Source organism: Capsicum annuum, chromosome 7 (assembly GCF_002878395.1).
Source record: "Capsicum annuum cultivar UCD-10X-F1 chromosome 7, UCD10Xv1.1, whole genome shotgun sequence".
Taxonomy (NCBI): Eukaryota; Viridiplantae; Streptophyta; class Magnoliopsida; order Solanales; family Solanaceae; genus Capsicum; species Capsicum annuum.
In genome coordinates this window covers 224,010,397-224,030,285 of record NC_061117.1, presented here as the reverse complement: position 1 = coordinate 224,030,285, position 19,889 = coordinate 224,010,397, and the positions used below count along the sequence as shown (strand labels likewise).

Genomic DNA, 19,889 nt, shown 5'->3' with positions numbered 1-19,889 from the left:
AAAAAAGGAAAATACCAAAAAGGAAAAAATGTAACAAAATGAAAAAAAAATAAAAAAAAACAAAGAATGGAAAAGAAAAAATGAGAACAAAAAAGAAAAAAAAAAGAAAAGGGAAAAAAGAAGAAAAAGAGAAGAAAAATAGCTGAAAAAGGAAAAAAAAAAAGAAGAGCAAGTTAAGGGAGAAATAAAAGAGAGAGGTTATGGAGTGTATTTAATTAGCAAGAGAGCCTATGGATTGTAATTAATCAAAACTTAGGCTAAATTAAATAATTAAAAATTTATGCTTGTTAAGTCATGTAGTTTTTCTTGTAATATAAGAGTACTTTTGTCTTTACATAATAAGAAGTAACGGATAATATGGATGTTCATATTATCCATTTTATCAATAATCAAATATGGATTGGGCTGGATATTTTATCTATTTTCACATGACCCACTTTTAACCCGACCATATTCGACTCAACCCGCCTATTTGCCATCCCTATTCATGTTTATCGGTGGAAGCCAGATCTCAAAATAAATTAATTTTCAATTTTAATTTTTGTAATTTTTTATATTTTTAAAATTAAAGATTGCATTAAATTTTTAACTTTCATTAGTTTGAAGGATCAAAATCACAAGTTTATATAAATTGGACGCTAATTATACTTAGAAAAATGGCACTCCCTCCATTTCAAAGACACATCTATTTTGATTTGACACTAATATTTAATAAAATAAATAAACATTTTGAATCTTATGATCTTAAATCAAAATTACATTAAATATATCAAAATTTACTTTAAGTTTGTGGTTTTAAATATGACAAATAAAAAGTTGAAATTGAAATATTATCAAAAAAAAATATTTTTTTAAACGAACCAAAAAAATAAATTATTCATTCTTTTAAAACAAAGTACTCCCTCCATCTCATTTTAATTTATCATCTTACAAAAAATAAATATCTCATATGAATTAATCACTTATTAAATTAGAATAGAATTAATTTTTTTTTTTTAATTTTACCTTTATAATTAATAGTATACATTAAATGTGGAAAATTTCAATTCTAATGTCTATTTACATGTCCAATGAATATACAAGATAAAATAATAAAATTCACTATTTAATTTATAGTTTTTTAATCATCATGTAAAATAAAATGTGTCAACTAAAGTAAAATCGATGGAATACTAATTTTTGTCCCTATTTTTTTTAGAAAAAAAACATGTAAAAACTAAAAAGTATAATTGAGTAACCGGTAAGGTTGCTGGTAGGGTGTTCATGGGTCGATTTGGATTGGTTAGTGGTTAAAATCATAACCAAAATCAATTTAGTCGGTTTTTAAATTCCTAAAACCAAACCAAACCACAAAAAGAAAATAATCGTCAATTTGGTTCTTGTCAATTTGGTTCGATTTTTTGATTTTTTCAGTTATTGACTAGCCTATTCCAACCATCTCTAGAATAAACTTTTTTTTTTTAACTCATAGAATACATTGAACAATTTCTCATGAAATATTAGTACAGTGATGGACAAATGATCCTATAAACTCTTAAAAATCAAAACAAACACATTAAACAATACCAACATTGAGATGAAAAGTACTAATTTTATATTGTAGACACTAAAATAATTCAATAACATACAAACACATACATGTACATTGTAAAATAAAGCTTTGTATTCTGTTGCAATGTACTGCAAGAAGAGACAGAGTTGGGCAACTTGAGTTATTTATTTACTTTATAGACTAACTAGGTGAGTTAATCGTATAGAAAAACGATTGAATAAACAAGGACATATAAAATTATCATTTGAACTAGGGACCATGGTAACTCGTATTGTGAAAGTTGGAGTAGCAAAAATGAGGCGGGGACCGTACGGTTAACTTATTAGTAATAATAGGTAGAGTTGGGCTTGAGTTTAGGGCTTTGGGCAATTGGGTTAAAGTATTGGTTGGGTTAGACATAGATTAAAATTGGGCAAAATTCAAAAATAACATACTTATGCCTTTAATTATGAGTTTCATAACAACAGTTTCATAATTACATATTATAGCAAGTTGTATTTTGTATTTTTACAAACTGTTGCTACAAAAATATAAATACATATGATTTTTACTGCCCTATGATCGATATGTATTTTGTATTTTTGCAAACTGTTGCTATAAAAATATAAATACATACAAATATATATGATATAAAATGTAATTTGATAGAAGTGTTGTTATTTTTTTGTAAGTTAATAGTTAAATATGCTACTTTATGTATTTTTTCCATTAAAATTTAGTTTTAGATTAAATTTAATAAAATATTTATATTTTATTCATAAATTATATATAAATAATTTTAACATATATATATATTTATATATAAATTTATTGGTTTGATTTGATTATTTTCATGATTTTTTTTTTTTAAGTAAAATCATAACCAAACCAAATAGCATCTGTTTTTTAAAATTTAAAATCAAACCTAACTAAATCAAACCAAACATCAATTTTTTTAATTAGTTTGGTTCGATTTACGATTCATAACCAAACCATGAACACCCCTAGACTTTCTGCCATGTGTTCAAGTTTTAGAAACAACTTACAAGATAAGGCTGCGTATAATACATTGTTATAGTGGACTCCTTCTCCTCTCTTTCTCTCTCAGGTCTTTGTTCTCTTCTTCTCCACCACTACTACTTCCAGACAAACAACTAATTTAAACCCTTCTAAAACCCTAAAATAAAAATAAAAATATATAGTCCAACTTTTACCCCTTTTTATTATTGGTTAAATTTTTATTTTTTATTTTTTAAAAAGAAGAGTATATTATATTTTGTTTTATATTTTGTGAAGTTTATCAAGACGGCGGCTCAGTTTTCCCTTTTGAGCTGCACTAGCAATAAGGTGCTAGTTGTTAGCAGTAGTAGTAGAAGAAGAGGAGTGATAGTAATGGCATTCTTGGGTCTTTCTGTTCAATCTTCCCCTTTTAAACAGTCTACTTATTTTTGGTTTTCTCCTCATTCTCGTTCCTTTTGGGCTTCTTCTGCTAAATCCCTTAACAGGTTTGTCTTATTTTCTTGAAAAGTTTCATTACATATACCTGTTGTGATTATTGCTGTTTGATGAAGTTCCATTCTTGAGGCTTTGAGTTCTTCTTGTTCTTCTGTTATAGTGGTGTATTTGAGTTTTTGCTATGTGGGTATTTTTGTGTGTGTTTTATTTGGTCAACTTAGTACTGTATTAGTAGCTTCTTCTGTTAAATCCCTCAACAGGTTTGTCCTCTTTCCCCTCCCCTTTTCAGCTTTGTTACTGTGAAAGTTTCATTCTTTATAGCTTATGTGATTACTGTTGTTTGATAAACTTCTTTGTGTGTGCTCTTTTGGATTTCAGGGTGGATACCATTTGGGTTTCTTGTGAAGTTTCATTATTTATATCTGTTGTAACTGCTGTTGTTTGATGAAGTTCCATTCTTGAGGCTTTGAGAGTTTCTTGTTCTTGTGTTTTGGTGGTGTATTTGAGTTTTTTCTATGTGGGTATTTTTGGTTTTGTTTTATTTGGTCACCCTAGTACTGGATTAGTGGCTTGTTCTGCTAAATCCCTCAACAGCATTGTCCTCTTTTCCTTGAGTTTTTCAGCTTTGTTGCTGTTGAAGTTTCATTCCTTATAGCTTATGTGATTACTGTTAAAGTTTCATTCTTTATAGCTTATGTGATTACTGTTGTTTGATAGACTTCTTGTTTTTTGTTTTTTTTTTCTTGTGTGGGTGTTTTTTTTGTGTGCTGATATTTTATTTTATTGGGGAAGAGTGCTTTGTTTGTATTTGTACCTGTAGTGTCTTGTAGCCTCTGGTGATGTCTATGATTTCATATAGCTAGTTTATAATATTACTTGGTGGGTGTCTTGTTTTCTTTACTATCTAGCGGTGTGATATCTCTTGTTATTGTTTGCTTTTATGTTTTTTTTGTTATATTTGATAGCCGGGGGTCTATTGGAAACAACCTATCTACTTCAGTTGAGGTAGTGGTATGGACTGCGTACGCTTTACCCTCCTCATAGCCCACTTTGTGGGAATACACTAGGTATGTTGTTGTTGTTGGTGGTGGTCATTCCATGCCCCCTTTTGGATTTCAGGGTGGATACCATTTGGGTTTCTTGTAAAGTTTCATTCTTTATACATGTTGTAACTGCTGTTGTTTGATGAAGTTCCTTTCTTGAGGCTTTGAGAACTTCTTGTTCTTCTGTTTTAGTGGTGTATTTGAGTTTTGGCTATGTGGGTATTTCTGTGTGTTCTTTATTTGGTCACCTTAGTACTGTATTAGTAGCTTTTTCTGGTAAATCCCTTAGTAGGCTTGTCTCTTTTTCTCCCTTTTTCAGCTTTGTTACTGTTAAATTTTATTCTTTATAGCTTATGTGATTACTGTTGTTTGATAAACTTGTTTGTGTGTGCTTATATTTTGTTTTATTTGGTCATTCCATGCCCCCTTTTGGATTTCAGGGTGGATACTGTTTGGGTTTCTTGTAAAGTTCCGTTATTTATACCTGTTGTAACTGATGTTGTTTGATGAAGTTCCTTTCTTGAGGCTTTGAGAGCTTCTTGTTCTTCTGTTTTAGTGGTGTATTTGAGTTTTTGCTATGTGGGTATTTTTGTGTGTGGTTTATTTGGTCACCTTTATTACTGTATTTGTAGCTGCTTCTTGTAAATCCCTTAATAGGTTTGTCTCTTTTTCTCGCTTTTTCAGCTTTGTTATTGTTGAAGTTCCATTTTTTTATAGCTTATGTGAGTACTGTTGTTTGATAAAGTTCTTGTTTTTCTGTTTTACTGCTGTTTTTTGAGTTTTTTCTTATGTGATTTTTTTTTGTGCTTATTTTTTGTTTTATTTGGTTAATACGTGCCTCCTTTTGGATTTCAGGATGAATACTCTTCAGGTTTGACTCTTTTGCTCCCCTTTACAACTTCATTACTGTTGATTTTTTTGTAAAGTTTCACTCTTTATGCCTTATGTGACTATGATTGTTTGATAAAGTTTCGTTCTTGAGACCTTGAACTTCTTGTTCTTCTATTTTAGAGCTGTTTTGGGGGGTTTTTCATATGTGGGTATTTTTTTTGTGTGTTTATTTTTTTGTTTTATTTGGTTACTACATGCCCCCTTTTGGATTTCAGGGTGAATACTATCTGAGGTTGTTTGGTAGAGCGTATTAGGATAGTACTAAATAAGGTGTATTAGTAGTGTTGGGATTAGTAATGTTGGGACTATTTCCTATCCACTGTCTGTTTTGGTGTATTAACACCATTTTGTCTTTATTCATGCTTATCCATGTAGTAATAGCGCCCATGTATTACTAATTGGTTGGCTAGGTTTTAGTAGTTGTACATAGGCTCAAAATATGAAACAAAGGATTAAATAATACCATGATTAATACATGTATTAATTCTCTAATACATTCTACCCAACGTCCAACGAGCCCTTTGGGTTTCTTGTTTCTTAGTTTACCTATTATCCTAGTCCTGTGTGTGGGATTTTTGAGAATATACTGGACTTTATAATACACCCTGGACACTTGGAAATAAGTGGAGTGATGTTTTTGTGCAGCCATTATACCTCCTTGCTGCTGAAGCTGTTAACAACACTAGTCTTTTTTCCAACTTTATTACTGTTAATTTTCTTGTAAAGTTTCATTCTTTATACCTTATGCGATTAGTGATTACTATTGTTTGATGAAGTTTCTTTCTTTAGACTTTAAACTTCTTGTTCTTCTGTTTTACTGCTGTTTTTGGGTTTCTCTTATGTGAGTATCATTGTGTGTGCTTATCTTTTGTTTTATTTGGTCACTTCATACCCCGTTTTAGGTTTCTTGTTTTGTTATGTACTTGTTGCCCTTGTCTTTTGTGTGGGATTTTTGAGTATGTACTGGACTTTATATACTTCCTAGAAACTTGGAATCAAGTGGAGTGATGCTTTTGTACAATCCTCAAACTTGGCCTCAGTTAATAAGTAAGTGTTCCAACTTTAAGTATGCAAATCTAGACTCTTAGCCCGTCTTCACTCTGTCAATTGAACATGAGAACTCCAGCTTACAAAATGATTGTCTATACACCTCCAAAACTTATGTGTCACATCAATCAGGTGTCCATGAGATACAGTGGGAACAACTTGGAATGTTTAATTGCTAGTTGAGACTGAGTTGAAGTGTCTAGATTGTGCACTCTCAAATTTGGAGTACGTACTTGGCAGTTGAGGTCAAGGTTAAGTGTCTAAGTATGTATTATGCCTTTGTACAACCATTATACCTCCCTGCTGCTGAAGTTGTTAACAAAATTACTTAGTTATTAAGAAAAATACTATAGTTGATAGTACAGTTTAGATGAAGATAATGGACTAGCCAATTGTCAGTTTTCTAAGAGAAATGTAAGACCCCAAAGAGAAAGTTCCTAGTGTTGTTTCTTAACTTCTATTTTAGGTGGGTGGACTGTGGAGGGGGCCTACTTTGTATTTATTAAGGGAATTTTGAATATATTGGTTATCGTGAAATATTATCTAATCAATTTTTTTAAAAGAATGGTATTCATTTTCTTCAAGGAAGAGAAGCTTTTGCTTCTTTAGCCACCACTGTAATGCTGATAACTTTTTCTAGTTAAGATATCTGAGAAGATGTTTTTGACCACGTATGATCTCTGATGAATAGGGCATAATGCTATTTAATGTAGGTTGCCGAGTCCCAGTTTATAACTGATTGATTAAACCTCTCATTCTATTCTAAACTGAATATCATTTGTAGGCGGGAAGATTGCAAAACTCAGAGTATAGAAACTGCATCGTTCAGCTTAGCTGTGCGTGGTGATTCCATTAAACAAATATCAAGTCATGAAAGGAAGTTATTCTCTACTGGATTACAACAGAGAATTGAGGAAGACAGTTTATACGGATGGAATGCTGAAATTGAGGCTATTAGAGCTCTTAAAGCAAAAAGCCCCTATAATAGATACAAAAGAATTTCAGTGGAAAATTGTGGTGTTAGTGCCTCCACAAATAGGAAAGTGAATGATGAAAATACTGGTGTTCCAACTGAAGTCAAGACGAGAATGATGCATGAGCGTATCACCCCTAGCTATTCTGCCACAACCTGTATTTCAGGAGGCAGCTTATCTTCAAAAAGCAAACCACTTTATAACCCTAGTAGAGGAGAAGAGAAAGAAGTTGGAGACTGGAGAGAGTATAAAAACCATTTGCCACAACTATCTGTAGGTATTAACCATTCAAGAAATGATGAAGTTACCTCAGTAAAGAAGGTTGATGGTACAAATATATCTCATTACAAGCCCCTGTCAAAAGGTTCCCATCTTAATGGGCAGTTGTCAAGCAAACTTATGGAAGCCAAATTGGATAAAGCAAATAAACTTAGGGAGGGTAATGCATCTGATCAAATAAGAGACAGTGTGAATGGAACTTATACCAAGGTAGTTACTGCCAAAGCAAAAGGTGTTATCCAGGAGCGTGCAACTAATAAAATGGAAAAGAATACAATTCAATCCGTGGCAACTACTGTTGTGAATGGAACTGAGACTAAGATTGTCAGTGATGAAGGAACAGGTTTAGGTCAGGTTACCCTCCGCGAGAGGCTGGGTGTGATGTATGAAAAAGTTCATATAGTTGACAATCTATCAGCAGCCAAAGAAGTTGTCAGCAAGCTTACACATCAGTACAAGCATTTTGTCCATGCATGTGATACGGAGGCATGTCTTATCTTAATTTTGTTTGGTTCTTGTGATTTATTCTGAATCTGTGATTTCCATGCACATGGATAATTCTGCATTTGCAATTAAATTTGTCGCTCAGCCACTTTAGAGCTTATTTACCCTTTTTGATCATTCATACATAGGTAGCAAGTATTGATGTTAAGCAGCAAACACCTGTTGATCATGGAGAAGTTATATGCTTCAGTATTTATTCTGGACCAGAAGCTGATTTTGGTGATGGGAAATCTTGTATCTGGGTAGATGTTCTTGATGGAGGTGGCAAGGACCTATTAGTCGAATTTGCTCCATTTTTCCAAGACTCATCCATCAGAAAGGTAGCTCTTTTATTATGTAACATTATTTGGGTGATCTGTGTTCTCTAAATGCCTTTTTCATGGCTGTCTATTGAAGATCTTTGTTCATGGCTTGTTTCACCTAAAGTCATTTGCCACATATCATACCATTAGTGGTTTTTCTGTAGGTCTGGCACAATTATAGCTTTGACAACCACGTCATAGAAAACTATGGGTTTAAACTATCTGGCTTTCATGCTGACACTATGCACATGGCACGACTTTGGGATTCCTCTAGGCGTACTCTGGGCGGTTATTCATTAGAGGCACTAACAGGTGATTCCTCTGTCATGCGTGATGCTAGACTGGTACATGCTGAAAGGCTGTTTGATGGTGACGGTCTATTTGGTAAAATATCTATGAAAACCATCTTTGGTCGGAAAAAGCTGAAGAAAGATGGAACTGAGGGTAAAGTGACTGTCATTCCTTCTGTTGAAGAGTTGCAAAGGACTGAACGAGAATTATGGATTTGTTATTCTGCATTAGACTCCATAAGCACATTAATGCTTTATGAGAGTTTAAAGAATAAACTATCTAAACGGGTCTGGACATTTGATGGAGTTCGTAAAGGATCCATGTATGAGTTTTATGAGAAATACTGGCGTCCATTTGGTGAGATTCTAGTTCAAATGGAAACTGAGGGCGTGCTGGTTGACCGTGCCTATCTTGCTGAGATTGAGAAAGTGGCTAAAGTGGAGCAGCTGGTTGCTGTGAATAGATTTCGTAACTGGGCAGCTAAGTACTGTGCTGATGCAAAGTACATGAATGTTGGAAGTGACACACAGTTGCGTCAGCTGTTTTTTGGTGGCATCCAGAATAGGTATAAAGCTTTTCCAAAAAGTACTTTCTTGCAGAGCAACTTAATCAAAGTGTTTTATGTGTCGAATAACTTGCATTTCGCACATTGCACATTTCTCGTTCATCTGATGCTGGTTGCCAAATAGCAACCCCCCCTGTAATCTTACACCAATGTGGATATAATTTATTTTTGTTGTATGCAAATCATCCATGGTGGAGTAGCTGTCCTAGGGAAATCCTGCAAGGACGGACAGGGAAATAAGATATGGATAGGTGTAGTCACCATATGAACACGGGCCCTAATGCAGTCTACTTTTGCTGATCAATTTTTTCAATGATTGGAAGCTTCTCTACAAATTCCACTTTTAGTGTTGTTGAATAGTGTTAGATTTAATTGCTTATCTAAGGTACGTGGGAGGTGCAAAATATATACATTGCAAAAACTCAAGCTCCCACTAAGTGGAAGGAGTTGAAGAGTCTAGTATAGTGCCTAATTCACTACATGGAAAAACCAAGAAGTACAAGCATCTATATTTCAATCTCTGCGCTGCTTATGCAGATTGTACCTGTGTCAGAGGTGATGGCATGCTCATACATGAGATTCAACTTTCGAGGAGTCTAAAAGTATTAATTTTCAGATGCCATTCATACAGCTAAATGTAATCCAGTTAACCTTCTGGAAGTTTCGCAACTGGAGTATTTTACCCAAATATAGGTTTTAACACCCCAGCATGAGGAGACAGCTCACCTAGAATGCTGGCGCCATTTCTGTCAGATGATGGATGTGGGAAATGATATTCTACCTAACTTGTCCTTCATGCTTCTAGACTTAATGATATTCTTTCTTTATGCCATGCATCTGAAGGTTGTTGTGGCGACGTGCATGCTAAATCAATGATTGTTGCTGATAATATTTGTTGGTGCATTGAAGCTTTTGCGTGCACTGCAACAATGAGAGGAATACTACCTCCTTCCAGCATTGCATAATTAGAATCCCTTTTCGAAGGTTTATTTAGCAAATTTTGGTCTCAAATCTGACATAGGTTAATTCATTGTCTTAAATATAATTTATAGTTTTATAAGCTACACAAAAGATACTAAAGGAAAACTTTTTTTTTTCTTTCCAAAATTATGACATGATACATCTTAAAAATTTAGCCAAACTGTTATGTCTTTTGGCTCCGAAGTGAAAAGGGACTATAACTTTGGGATGAAGGGAGTACAAAATTTTTAATTACATGCATGACCAATAAAATTATGAAACTGTTGTTAGCTTCTAAGTGAGAAGATGGGTATTTTCCAATTCTTACCAGTATAAACAAGTCCCCTTGAAGATATCTCCTTAGTGAATGATGTGTTCCTCTTTAACAATTTCACATTAAGCAATGGCAGCATATGTGTCCTTAGTTTCTTTTTTTTCCTTCAGATTGTTTCTTGCTTATTCAGTCTGTAACTACCTCTCACTTGGTGTTCTTTATCTTCTGAAAAATAATGCTTTACAGAAAGAATATTGATGAGTGTCTACCAACTGAGAAAGAATTCAAAGTTCCGAATGTTGATAAAGTAATTGAAGAAGGAAAGAAGGCTCCCACCAAATTTCGTAAAATCCAACTACATAGAATTTGTGATCCTATCGACACAGAGATTTTCACCGCCAGTGGCTGGCCTTCTGTTAGTGGAGATGCTTTGAAGGCTCTCGCTGGCAAAGTTTCTGCGGACTTTGATATTTTTGATGATGTGGATGGCAATCCTGAGGAAGTTCCTGAAACAAGCGTTGATGAAGCTTTAGGTACAAATAATGAAGCTCTCAGCCAAAACCCAGAAGTTTCAGCTTATGGAACAGCTTACCACGCCTTTGGAGGTGGGCAGAAAGGAATTGAGGCCTGCCATGCCATTTCAGCCTTATGTGAAGTTTGCTCCATAGACTCTTTAATATCCAACTTTATCCTCCCCTTGCAGGCAAGTTGATTTGTGTTCTGTTCTGTGATGTAGTATATAATCCTTCCTCATGGAACGGTCTAAGAAGTTCAGGGCAATTTTTTTACTTGGCTGTAGAATTTGTTTGTTAATTAATCTGCAACCAAGTATTTGTTTTACTTTTTCTTTTATTTGGTAGGATATGGCATGTGATGAGTTTAAATGGGGAGGCGTGGTTTGTGAGGATTCATATAGGCTACCCTAACACTTGTTTGAGACTGAGGCAATAGTTGTTTGTTATTCTTATCTTGGCCTTATTTCATGGGTCTATATGGTAGAAAGTTCTTACATTATATAGTCTTGACTATGGACTGCGCAACCGATAGTTAGAGGAAAAAAACTAATGCTCAACTGATTGTTTAAATAATTTTTCTACTGATGTAATAGTGTATGAGAATTGGTATTTCCTGAAGTTACATGATGAGACGTTAAGAATAGTTATTTTGTTTCCTCTATCATTTATGAATAACTGAAATTACTCTTCTCTTGTATATGGGAGCTTTTCCCAATATTAATAAAATTAGACCCTTGTGGTTTGACCCTTTCCCGGACCCGCACATAGTGGGAGCTTAGTGCACCGGCTGCCCTTTTTTACCTTACCTTATCTAAAATGAATCTCTGAGAAACAATTTTGCCTTGGGTGCAATTTGTTTGAGTGACGAAAATATAGTGACCTAACTATTCACAGCTCACTGATTAATCAGGACACAGTATGGATTATTGCTGTTGCCTCACCACTGATTTAAGGAGTCTAGGTGTTCACAATCAGTGAATCAGGGTTTTCTGTAGGACAGGATACTCAAGAGATTTCTTTGGATCTTGATTGTGATAGGTTAGCAAGTTATTGGAGATGGAGGTAGCCAACAAGGTGTTTGGTTGAGGTGGAATATAGAGTAGCCATAACACCATGGAAGATGGTTTTGAGGCAAACTGAGTTATTCATCTTTCCCAACACCATGTTTTTTTCCAAATTGATGTCTTGACTAATTTGTTCTCTAAAAGGATTTCTCTATCTCAGGGCGATGATGTGTCGGGTGAAAATGGACGGATTCATTGTTCCCTGAATATTAACACTGAAACTGGGCGCCTATCTGCAAGGAGACCAAATTTACAGGTTTATTTCTGTCACTCTGACTTCTTGACTGTCATGCATTTTAATTCCCAAATGTGAGATCAACCACTTCTTGATCTTGTTTTAGGTGTCGACAACTCTCAATTTTCTTTTCAAGTTTTGATATAAACCTATAGATTTACTAAAATGTTGTAGATGTCCTTCTCCGTTATCTAAGTGGGCTCATGTTGTATTTCATGGCTCAAACAAAAGCGATATGAAATAAGAAGTCCAATAGCCATTGGTCATCACTTATGTTTCATTTCTTCACTAGAATGCTTTTTTTTTTTTTTTTTTTTTGCAATACAGAACCAGCCTGCTCTGGAGAAAGATAGGTATAAAATTCGTCAAGCTTTTGTAGCTGCAGAGGGGAATTCCTTGATTGTGGCTGACTATGGGCAGGTATCTAACTGCTTACCGGTTATAATACTAGTATTCTTGAATTGTTTGCACAATATTGACAATTTTCTTACAATAGTTGGAACTAAGGATTCTTGCACATCTAGCCAACTGTAAAAGCATGTTGGCTGCATTCAAAGCTGGTGGAGACTTCCATTCAAGGACTGCTATGAACATGTATCCTCACATCCGTGAAGCCGTTGAGAAAGGGAAGGTACTTCTTGAGTGGCATCCTGAACCTGGTGAAGACAAACCACCAGTTCCTCTGCTAAAGGTAATTGCAAACACTTGTTGTGGATGATGAACTTTACAGATTAATATGCGGAAGACAGGATAATTGTTGGATACAGTAAGCGTTGAAATACAGTATTTTACACCTTGTCAGTTACTTCCAAGAGGGAAAATTCCACGAACAAGAAATTTAGTGCAAGAAGTTTGATTTAGTGGGATTTTAATACAGTATGATACAAATTCCTCTTCAGGATGCTTTTGGCTCTGAAAGAAGGAAGGCAAAGATGCTCAACTTTTCAATTGCTTACGGAAAAACTTCAATTGGACTCTCCCGCGACTGGAAGGTACTTTCAGCATCTTTGAGAATATCTATTTAATTACCTTGATTTTTATACATATAGTTTTTTTAGGTCTGTGTGAGCTGAATGAATACTAGTTCATACTCAGGTATCTGTAAAGGAAGCAAAGGAAACAGTTGAACGTTGGTATAGTGATAGAAAAGAAGTGTCAGATTGGCAGGAACAACGCAGATTTGAAGCACGCGAATTTGGACGTGTTCACACTCTTCTAGGACGAGCACGCTGGTTCCCGTCAGTAAAAAATGCAACCGGATCTGTAAAAGGTCACATAGAACGAGCTGCTATCAATACTCCAGTGCAGGTCCATCTTAGTACACTTTTGCCCTATTCTTTGTGTGTGTGGGTGTGTGGGTGCGCGCGCACCATTGTTTCTCTTTATTTTTTTTCTTTTTAACAAGTTGTCTGTGTGTGTATGTCCCCATGTATGCCGTGCTGATTTCTGATGTTTTTTACAGGGAAGTGCTGCAGATGTCGCTATGTGTGCCATGATAGAGATATCAAAGAATGCACGACTAAAGGAGCTTGGATGGAAATTGCTTTTACAGGTTAATCTTCTGTTGTCCTTTAACGGACTCATCTCATTTTAAGAAAATGAAAAAAAACTATATTCTGCTATCGTTTTTTCTGTGTTGGCACATCTGTCAGTATCTCGGGCTCTATTGGCTTCACCTTCAATTGGAGCTCACCTCTTAAGTTTGATCTCATGCTAAGTTTGGTTAGATGCATCAATTACTGTTAATTCGGGTGTTGTACTTTTGCCATTTGTTGTGCTTCACTGCAGACAAAAAGATTATAGCCAAGATTAATGCTTCATGCAATAGAAATGGCATGACACATTAGAATTTTATGTTTGCATTGCTTAGAATTTTATGTTTGTATATGTCTTAATTTTGTTTTGCAGTACTAGTTGATTGTGTTTGTTGTTTGATATTTTGTTCGTCTTGGGACAGGTTCATGATGAAGTTATTTTGGAAGGGCCGGAAGAGTCTGAAAAAGAAGCCATGGCGATAGTGGTTCACTGCATGTCCAATCCTTTTGATGGAAAGAATATTCTGAGAGTTGACCTATCCGTCGATGCTAAATGTGCCAAAAACTGGTATGCCGCCAAGTAGATGATGGATTTCATCCACAAAAATACGTTGTCTTCTATCAACTCGGCTCCATTAACCGCGCTTGTTTGTGCCTTGAAATGTAGAGTTTAATCTAACTCAGTCCAGTGTGTCAGCTAACGGAGGATTCTCGCAACCATCCCCTCCCCCTTTGTGTCATGTAACTTGCTGCTGTTGCTCTCATTTTTCAACAGGTATAGAATAGCCTGTAGAGACTTTAATTTGTGTAAATGTAACATATCTGCTTATTATGTTTTTTGGATGAGTAAGTTGTATGTAGCCCTAGCTTTTAGATCAACATCATTGTAATAGTGCACCTTACCATTCTGATGATGTCTTCCCCTCCTGTCTCTGTTTATTTACTACTTCGATTATTGTATTATTTTGCTGTTTTGTCGTGCTTTCACTTCCGTTTATTCTTTTGCTGGACTGCTTTATATTGTTTTTTTCTAGCGCGGGAGGTCATCGGAAGCCAACTCTCTACCTTTGAGGCATGGGGAAGGTCTACATACACTACCTTCTCAGATCCTGCTTTGTGGGACTACATTGGGTGGGTATACATTATGGCAGGATCAGCCACCCGGGCAAACAACCCTCCTCCAAGAAGAATTGTGCTATGCCCCTCGAATCCCTATAGAGCGAAAGAGTTGCTTGATAGATCCCTAGGTTGCAGAATGTTTGGTCGTTAACTCCTCGCACATCTTTAGGACCGACCGATGCCTCACTTGCACAGGTACCTACGTTGTTAGTTTCAGTCGCATGTTCAACATAGCATTCGGATTCATGTGCCTTCTAGATAATGTTATACTCCTTTTGTTTCAATTTATGTAGCATTCTTTCCTTTTTAGTTTGTCTTAAAAAAGAATATTACTACCTTACTATGATTGAAAATTATTTAATTTTAGAGTTTCACTTTTATCTTTGACGAAATGATTTATAGCCATCTTCTTTATAAGAATTGTTTTTTTTTTTTTTTTAATAATGATCTCACATGCATTTAAATGGAGTAGTTACATGTGAGACAATGATATAGAACTAAATAACAATGAGATTATTTACGTGGATGTAAGGCATTAGTGGAGGACCAAACACTAGAAAAGAAAAAAATGGGCAAACTGTCTGTTTTGTAACATAAATTAAAGTATTATTCGTTTTGACTCCTAAGTTTGAAAAAATAACCCTTTTAGCTTCGGACTCCATTATTTACGTGGATATAAGGAATTAGTGGAGGATCAAACACTAGAAAAGAAAGAAAAATAATAGTATTTCAAAGTTATAAACTTTTGTAAGTGGACATTAGTTTATTAATGTATTATTATATGCATTTTGGTGGAGAATTTTGTAGATGCACATTGTGTCTTTGTTTGTTTATTTCATCTTGAACATATTTTTGCTAGATTTGCATTTTCAAAAGATATTGTGGGCCTATCAAGATACATTCCTAAAAATGAAAAAATAACATAAATATACATCTTAATTTACCATATTTACATAAATCTTCATCATTATAAAGTAATTATAAAAATTTCAACTTATTATGTATCTTCGTTGAATGTATTGGGAGCTAATTATGTATTTCGATAAATTCAAAATCAGAAAAAAATATACCGGGAGCTAATTATGTATCTGTACAAAAGGAAAAAAATATATCTTCGTTGGATGTATTGGGAGCCAGTTATTTATCTCAATGGACCCAAAATCGAGATTTTCAGTAATTATGTAAAATGTAAAAATTTTCTGTAATTAAGCTTCAAAGTGTCGGGATTTATGTTGTTTGCCTCGTAAAAATTAGGAGTATTTGGCCATGAAAACTTTTCCTTTTCTGAATTAAACTTCATAAAACACGTTTTAAAATTATTTTCACTCACAAAAATTTTAAAACAATCTAATTTGAATTAGTGGCCAAAAACAATTTTAATTTTCAAATATCATATTTCACTTTTAAAAAATGTACTACGCTCCATAAATATACTGCTTAATTTTTGGGTCGATAGTTAAAGTTTTAACCATTATTTCAAATGTAATTCAAACGTTCAAACATTATCTTTTTAAAGTGAAAGTAAAATTTAGACAAATATTTCCTCCGTCTCAAATTATCCGTCCTAAATTGAGATTATACATTGATTAAGAAAAATAATTAATAACATGGCTAGTTTACCATAGTGTCCCTATTAAATAATGTTTACACTTTAATTTGAAGAAAAAGTAATTAATACAAAGGGTAAAACATGAAAAAAAATAAATTATCTCTTCTTGATTAATGAAAAATGACAAGTAAAATAGGAAATCAAATTAAGAAATTTGGGACGGAGGAGTAAACACCTCTGATCAAACTTCAAAAATAATTTATGAACTTCAAATTTTAAAAACAATTTATGAAGTCCAAACTTGTATAAATTGACTTCAAAAATGATTCATGAAGTACACATTAATGGCAGTCCAATAAATAGCTATCTGTCAATGTCTCCCCACATTTGAGGTGTGGGGCCCCAACAACAAAAGTTACAAACTATAAGAAAATGATTGATGCATCATCAATATACTTTTCTGTACAATGACACAAAGGCATTTGAATATTTTGCTTTCAAATTTTGCCCTTGACACAAGGAACTTGCTCATCTTTATTGGGTAAACTTTTATTTATGCTCAATCTTTTTTGGTTGATTATTTGTTTTATAGACTTGCCAAAGTTTCAATCTTTATGGTGTTTACACATATTTTCAGCTGCTTCTTGTGATTCTTGAGTATTAAGAACATTGGTGTTAATAGACCCTTGTGGTCCGGACCACGCGCATAGCGGGAGCTTTAGTGTACCGGGATTTCCTTTTACACTAGTCAAGTTGATGCATAGATTGAAAACTTGGGAGGATTCTTTTTAGTCTAGGGGGGTAAAAGAGCTTCTAATTTCAAGATTGCTTTGCATTTTTCAAGAATTTGTTAGGTGAGGGTTGGTCAGGACAATTTGGCTTCTATTTTGATGTTGGGTTTGATTGTGTAACATGTTTGATGTTCCATTCTAGAATTCCTTCCTCCTTAAACAGAGGTCTCTGTGCTATTGACTTCCCAAAGTTTCAATCTTTGGTGGTGTTTACTTGAGTATTAGTAATATGGGATTTATGGGTCTTATTATAGAGCTCCCAATATTCAACCTCTCTTTGCATTTTCAAGAATCTGTTAAGGGACGGTTGGTCAGGAGAAAAAAGGTAGCTTAGACAGCTGGGATTTTATTTAGCATGATGGTTCTCCGTTTTCCCTTTCTGATGTTGGGACATGTTTATGTTCCATCCTAGAATTCCTTCGTCCTTAACCAGAAGTCTCTGCGTTGTTGACTTCCCAAAGATTCAATCTTTTGTGGTGTTTTCTCACATTTTCAGCTTCTTCTTGTGTTGTTGAGTATTAGCAATATGGGAAATATGGGTCTTATAAAGAGTTCCTAATTTCAACCTTCCGATGCATTTTCAAGAATTTGTTTAGGGGTGTGGTTGGTCAGGAGAAAGAAGGTAGCTTAGACAATTGGGATTTTATTTAGCATGATGGTTCTTCTGTTTAGCGTAAAAGCTCTCCTAATTTCAACTTTTCTTTGCATTTCCAAGAATTTATTAGGCAATGGTTGGTCAGGAGAAAGAAAGCAGCTTAGACAATTAAGCTTCTATTTAGCATGATAATTTTCTGTTTTCCTTTTGTGATTTTGGGTTTCAGGTAACATGTTTTATGTTAAATCTTTTAGGCATCAATGTCGTGCAGAGGCGGATCAAGGATTTTAATTTGATGGATTCAATCTTTATAATTTTACCACTGTACTCATACCACTTTTGAAAATCATGGGTTCAGAATATAATATTTCCTGAAGCTTTGGTGATTTTTACATGTATATCTACCTCTAATCTCCGTATTAGAAGTACTGGGTTCAGCTTGAACCCGCAATTTTGTTAGCTACATCCGCCATTGGGGCTGTACTTATAAGATATTCCCGTTTCCAATCTAAGCGTCAGTTTACCTGGTTTACCATGTAGAGGTTTCTCCCAGGTTTATATCCTTCACAAACAATCCATTATGACTCCATTTGGCTTTTGAAATTTTATAACCTCGCGGAGTATTTACTGGAATATGCAGGCCAGTCAGCTTTATTTTCTCTTATTTATCGGTTTTGGGTACTTCTCATGTAGTTTTTTTCCCCTGATCCATTATGATGGTGATATGAAATGAGTTTAAATGAAGAAATGGGATTCTGACCGCCTTCTACTCGCTTGCGACTGAATCATAGTTGTTGTTGCTCGTCATGGGATGACTTTATTTCTAGGATTTTCATTATGAATTATGATTATGATCTTTCTGGTTTTATGTATTTGTCCTGGTAAATCTAGGATAGTGAACTTGTCTGGATAAAATTTTGTCATTGTGCCCTTAGCTCTTTCGCTGTGTTGTTCCTTAATTGACTCTATTTTTGAATCTTAGATATATCAATTCATGCCAATCATGATAGTATGAAGAAGTAAACTTTGTATGAACTTGTCCCATCATGGTCGGACTTATGCACGTATTGGTTGTTATTTTACAGGGCCTATCTGAATATTTGCTAGAGCAACCGCATAATATTTGGAGAGAATTATGGTTCAGACATTAGAGTCCATCAGGGGTGGTGGAGGTTCGATTAAAGTGGGAACAACCGGTACGGTCAGTGCCCTCATGTCAAGAGAATTAGATTCAAAGCCATCTACTTCTACGACATCTGTATCATGTAGGTATAGATCTCCTACTGTTTGTTCATTCTCTACTGGTGATGCAACCAGTCCTAAAAGAACGAAGCCAAGAACATCAATCGATGAAGCTAGCAGCAGCTGGGCATCTGAAGATAATAAAAATGGTCCCGAGATAGTCAGGAAGGCAAAGCACTACAACTGCAAAACTCCACAAATTCCGATACTAGAATCAGAAAACATTTCAGTAGATCGAACTTCTATTAGGCGGAAACCTAATAGAAAGGGACCGACGACCTTGGTGGAAATCGTGGACATAAAATGTGGTAGTGTGGAAAAAACACGGGCAAGACCTATGAAGAATCGCCTGAAGAAACTTGGCTTCTCAAAGCTTTCTGAGACTCCTGTCTAGGCATGTGGATCCAGAAACTGTCCTCGGGTGATCACGTTGAATGCATACTGGTTATGAGCTTACTGCTTCCTTTCTTTGTTTGTTCTGCGCCCAACGATCCAAAGCATTTTTCTGGAGTAACAAGAAGGCACATCAGCAAAGTTGCCAAAGCTTGCTACACAGATTATCTTGATGGCCTATTTCAGCTTACTGAAGTTGTCAATTTCTTGCAAGACGAGGCAATCGTTCCTGTGCTGCCTTATTTCAACCGTACTACTCTCTCGCAGCCATCTTTTCAGCAGCAGCAACAACAAAGCCATTAAGTTCTTAGATTGCCTCTTGAGTTTGAACAGTTGGTGTCCTACTGATGTGAGAGAAACTCAGAATTCATCATTTTGGTTAGATATGCTATGTATACAATAAACTCTTGTGGTTCATCCCTTCCACGGACCTGCTCTCACGAGAGCTTTAGTGCTAACAAAGTGGTCATAGAAGATTGGCTCTATTTATGTGTTTTGTAGTAAAAGAAAGAAAAAAAAGCAATAAAGATGTTCAACTCCATTGCCAGCTTCAAACTACTTGTACATTTTTAGTTAGTTTTATTTTTAACCCTGAACGGAGAATCTATCGGAAACAACCCCTCTACCTCAAAAAGGTAGGAGTAACGTCTGCTTGCGTACATCCTACCCTCTCAAAACCTCACTTGCGAAACTATAGTGGGGCATGTTTTTGTTATTATGATATAGAGGAAATTC

General features: G+C 34.9%; 2 protein-coding genes across 5 annotated transcripts; both read left to right on the top strand.

Moving 5' to 3' along the window:
• The first annotated feature begins 2,610 nt into the window (after nucleotides 1–2,610).
• On the top strand, nucleotides 2,611–14,392 carry LOC107856319 (DNA polymerase I B, chloroplastic/mitochondrial). Its single transcript, XM_016701310.2, has 12 exons — nucleotides 2,611–3,036; nucleotides 6,752–7,706; nucleotides 7,853–8,044; nucleotides 8,191–8,882; nucleotides 10,363–10,819; nucleotides 11,856–11,951; nucleotides 12,258–12,350; nucleotides 12,427–12,621; nucleotides 12,830–12,922; nucleotides 13,026–13,238; nucleotides 13,393–13,482; nucleotides 13,888–14,392. The coding sequence occupies exons 1-12, from the start codon at nucleotides 2,924–2,926 to the stop codon at nucleotides 14,047–14,049; spliced, it is 3,351 nt and encodes a 1,116-aa protein (XP_016556796.1). The 5' UTR covers nucleotides 2,611–2,923; the 3' UTR covers nucleotides 14,050–14,392.
• A 2,077-nt stretch (nucleotides 14,393–16,469) lies between these two features.
• On the top strand, nucleotides 16,470–19,750 carry LOC107856381. 4 transcript variants are annotated; one of them, XM_016701403.2, is made up of 2 exons: nucleotides 16,470–16,674; nucleotides 18,605–19,750. In XM_016701403.2, exon 2 carries the CDS (start codon nucleotides 18,655–18,657, stop codon nucleotides 19,153–19,155), a length of 501 nt encoding a protein of 166 aa, XP_016556889.1. In that variant the 5' UTR covers nucleotides 16,470–16,674; nucleotides 18,605–18,654; the 3' UTR covers nucleotides 19,156–19,750. The 4 variants fall into 4 exon arrangements, with proteins under 4 accessions (XP_016556889.1, XP_016556890.1, XP_047249295.1 ...); XM_016701404.2 differs by lacking the exon at nucleotides 16,470–16,674 and adding an exon at nucleotides 16,681–16,987; XM_047393339.1 differs by lacking the exon at nucleotides 16,470–16,674 and adding an exon at nucleotides 16,994–17,249.
• The last annotated feature ends 139 nt before the right edge of the window (nucleotides 19,751–19,889 follow it).

Coding starts and splice junctions, on each gene's coding strand:
- LOC107856319 (XM_016701310.2), top strand. CDS start 2,924: ATGGCATTCTTGGGTCTTTCTGTTCAATCTTCCCCTTTTAAACAGTCT. Junction 8,883..10,362: donor TTTGGTGGCATCCAGAATAG/GTATAAAGCTTT, acceptor AATGCTTTACAG/AAAGAATATTGATGAGTGTC. Junction 11,952..12,257: donor CAAGGAGACCAAATTTACAG/GTTTATTTCTGT, acceptor TTTGCAATACAG/AACCAGCCTGCTCTGGAGAA.
- LOC107856381 (XM_016701403.2), top strand. CDS start 18,655: ATGGTTCAGACATTAGAGTCCATCAGGGGTGGTGGAGGTTCGATTAAA.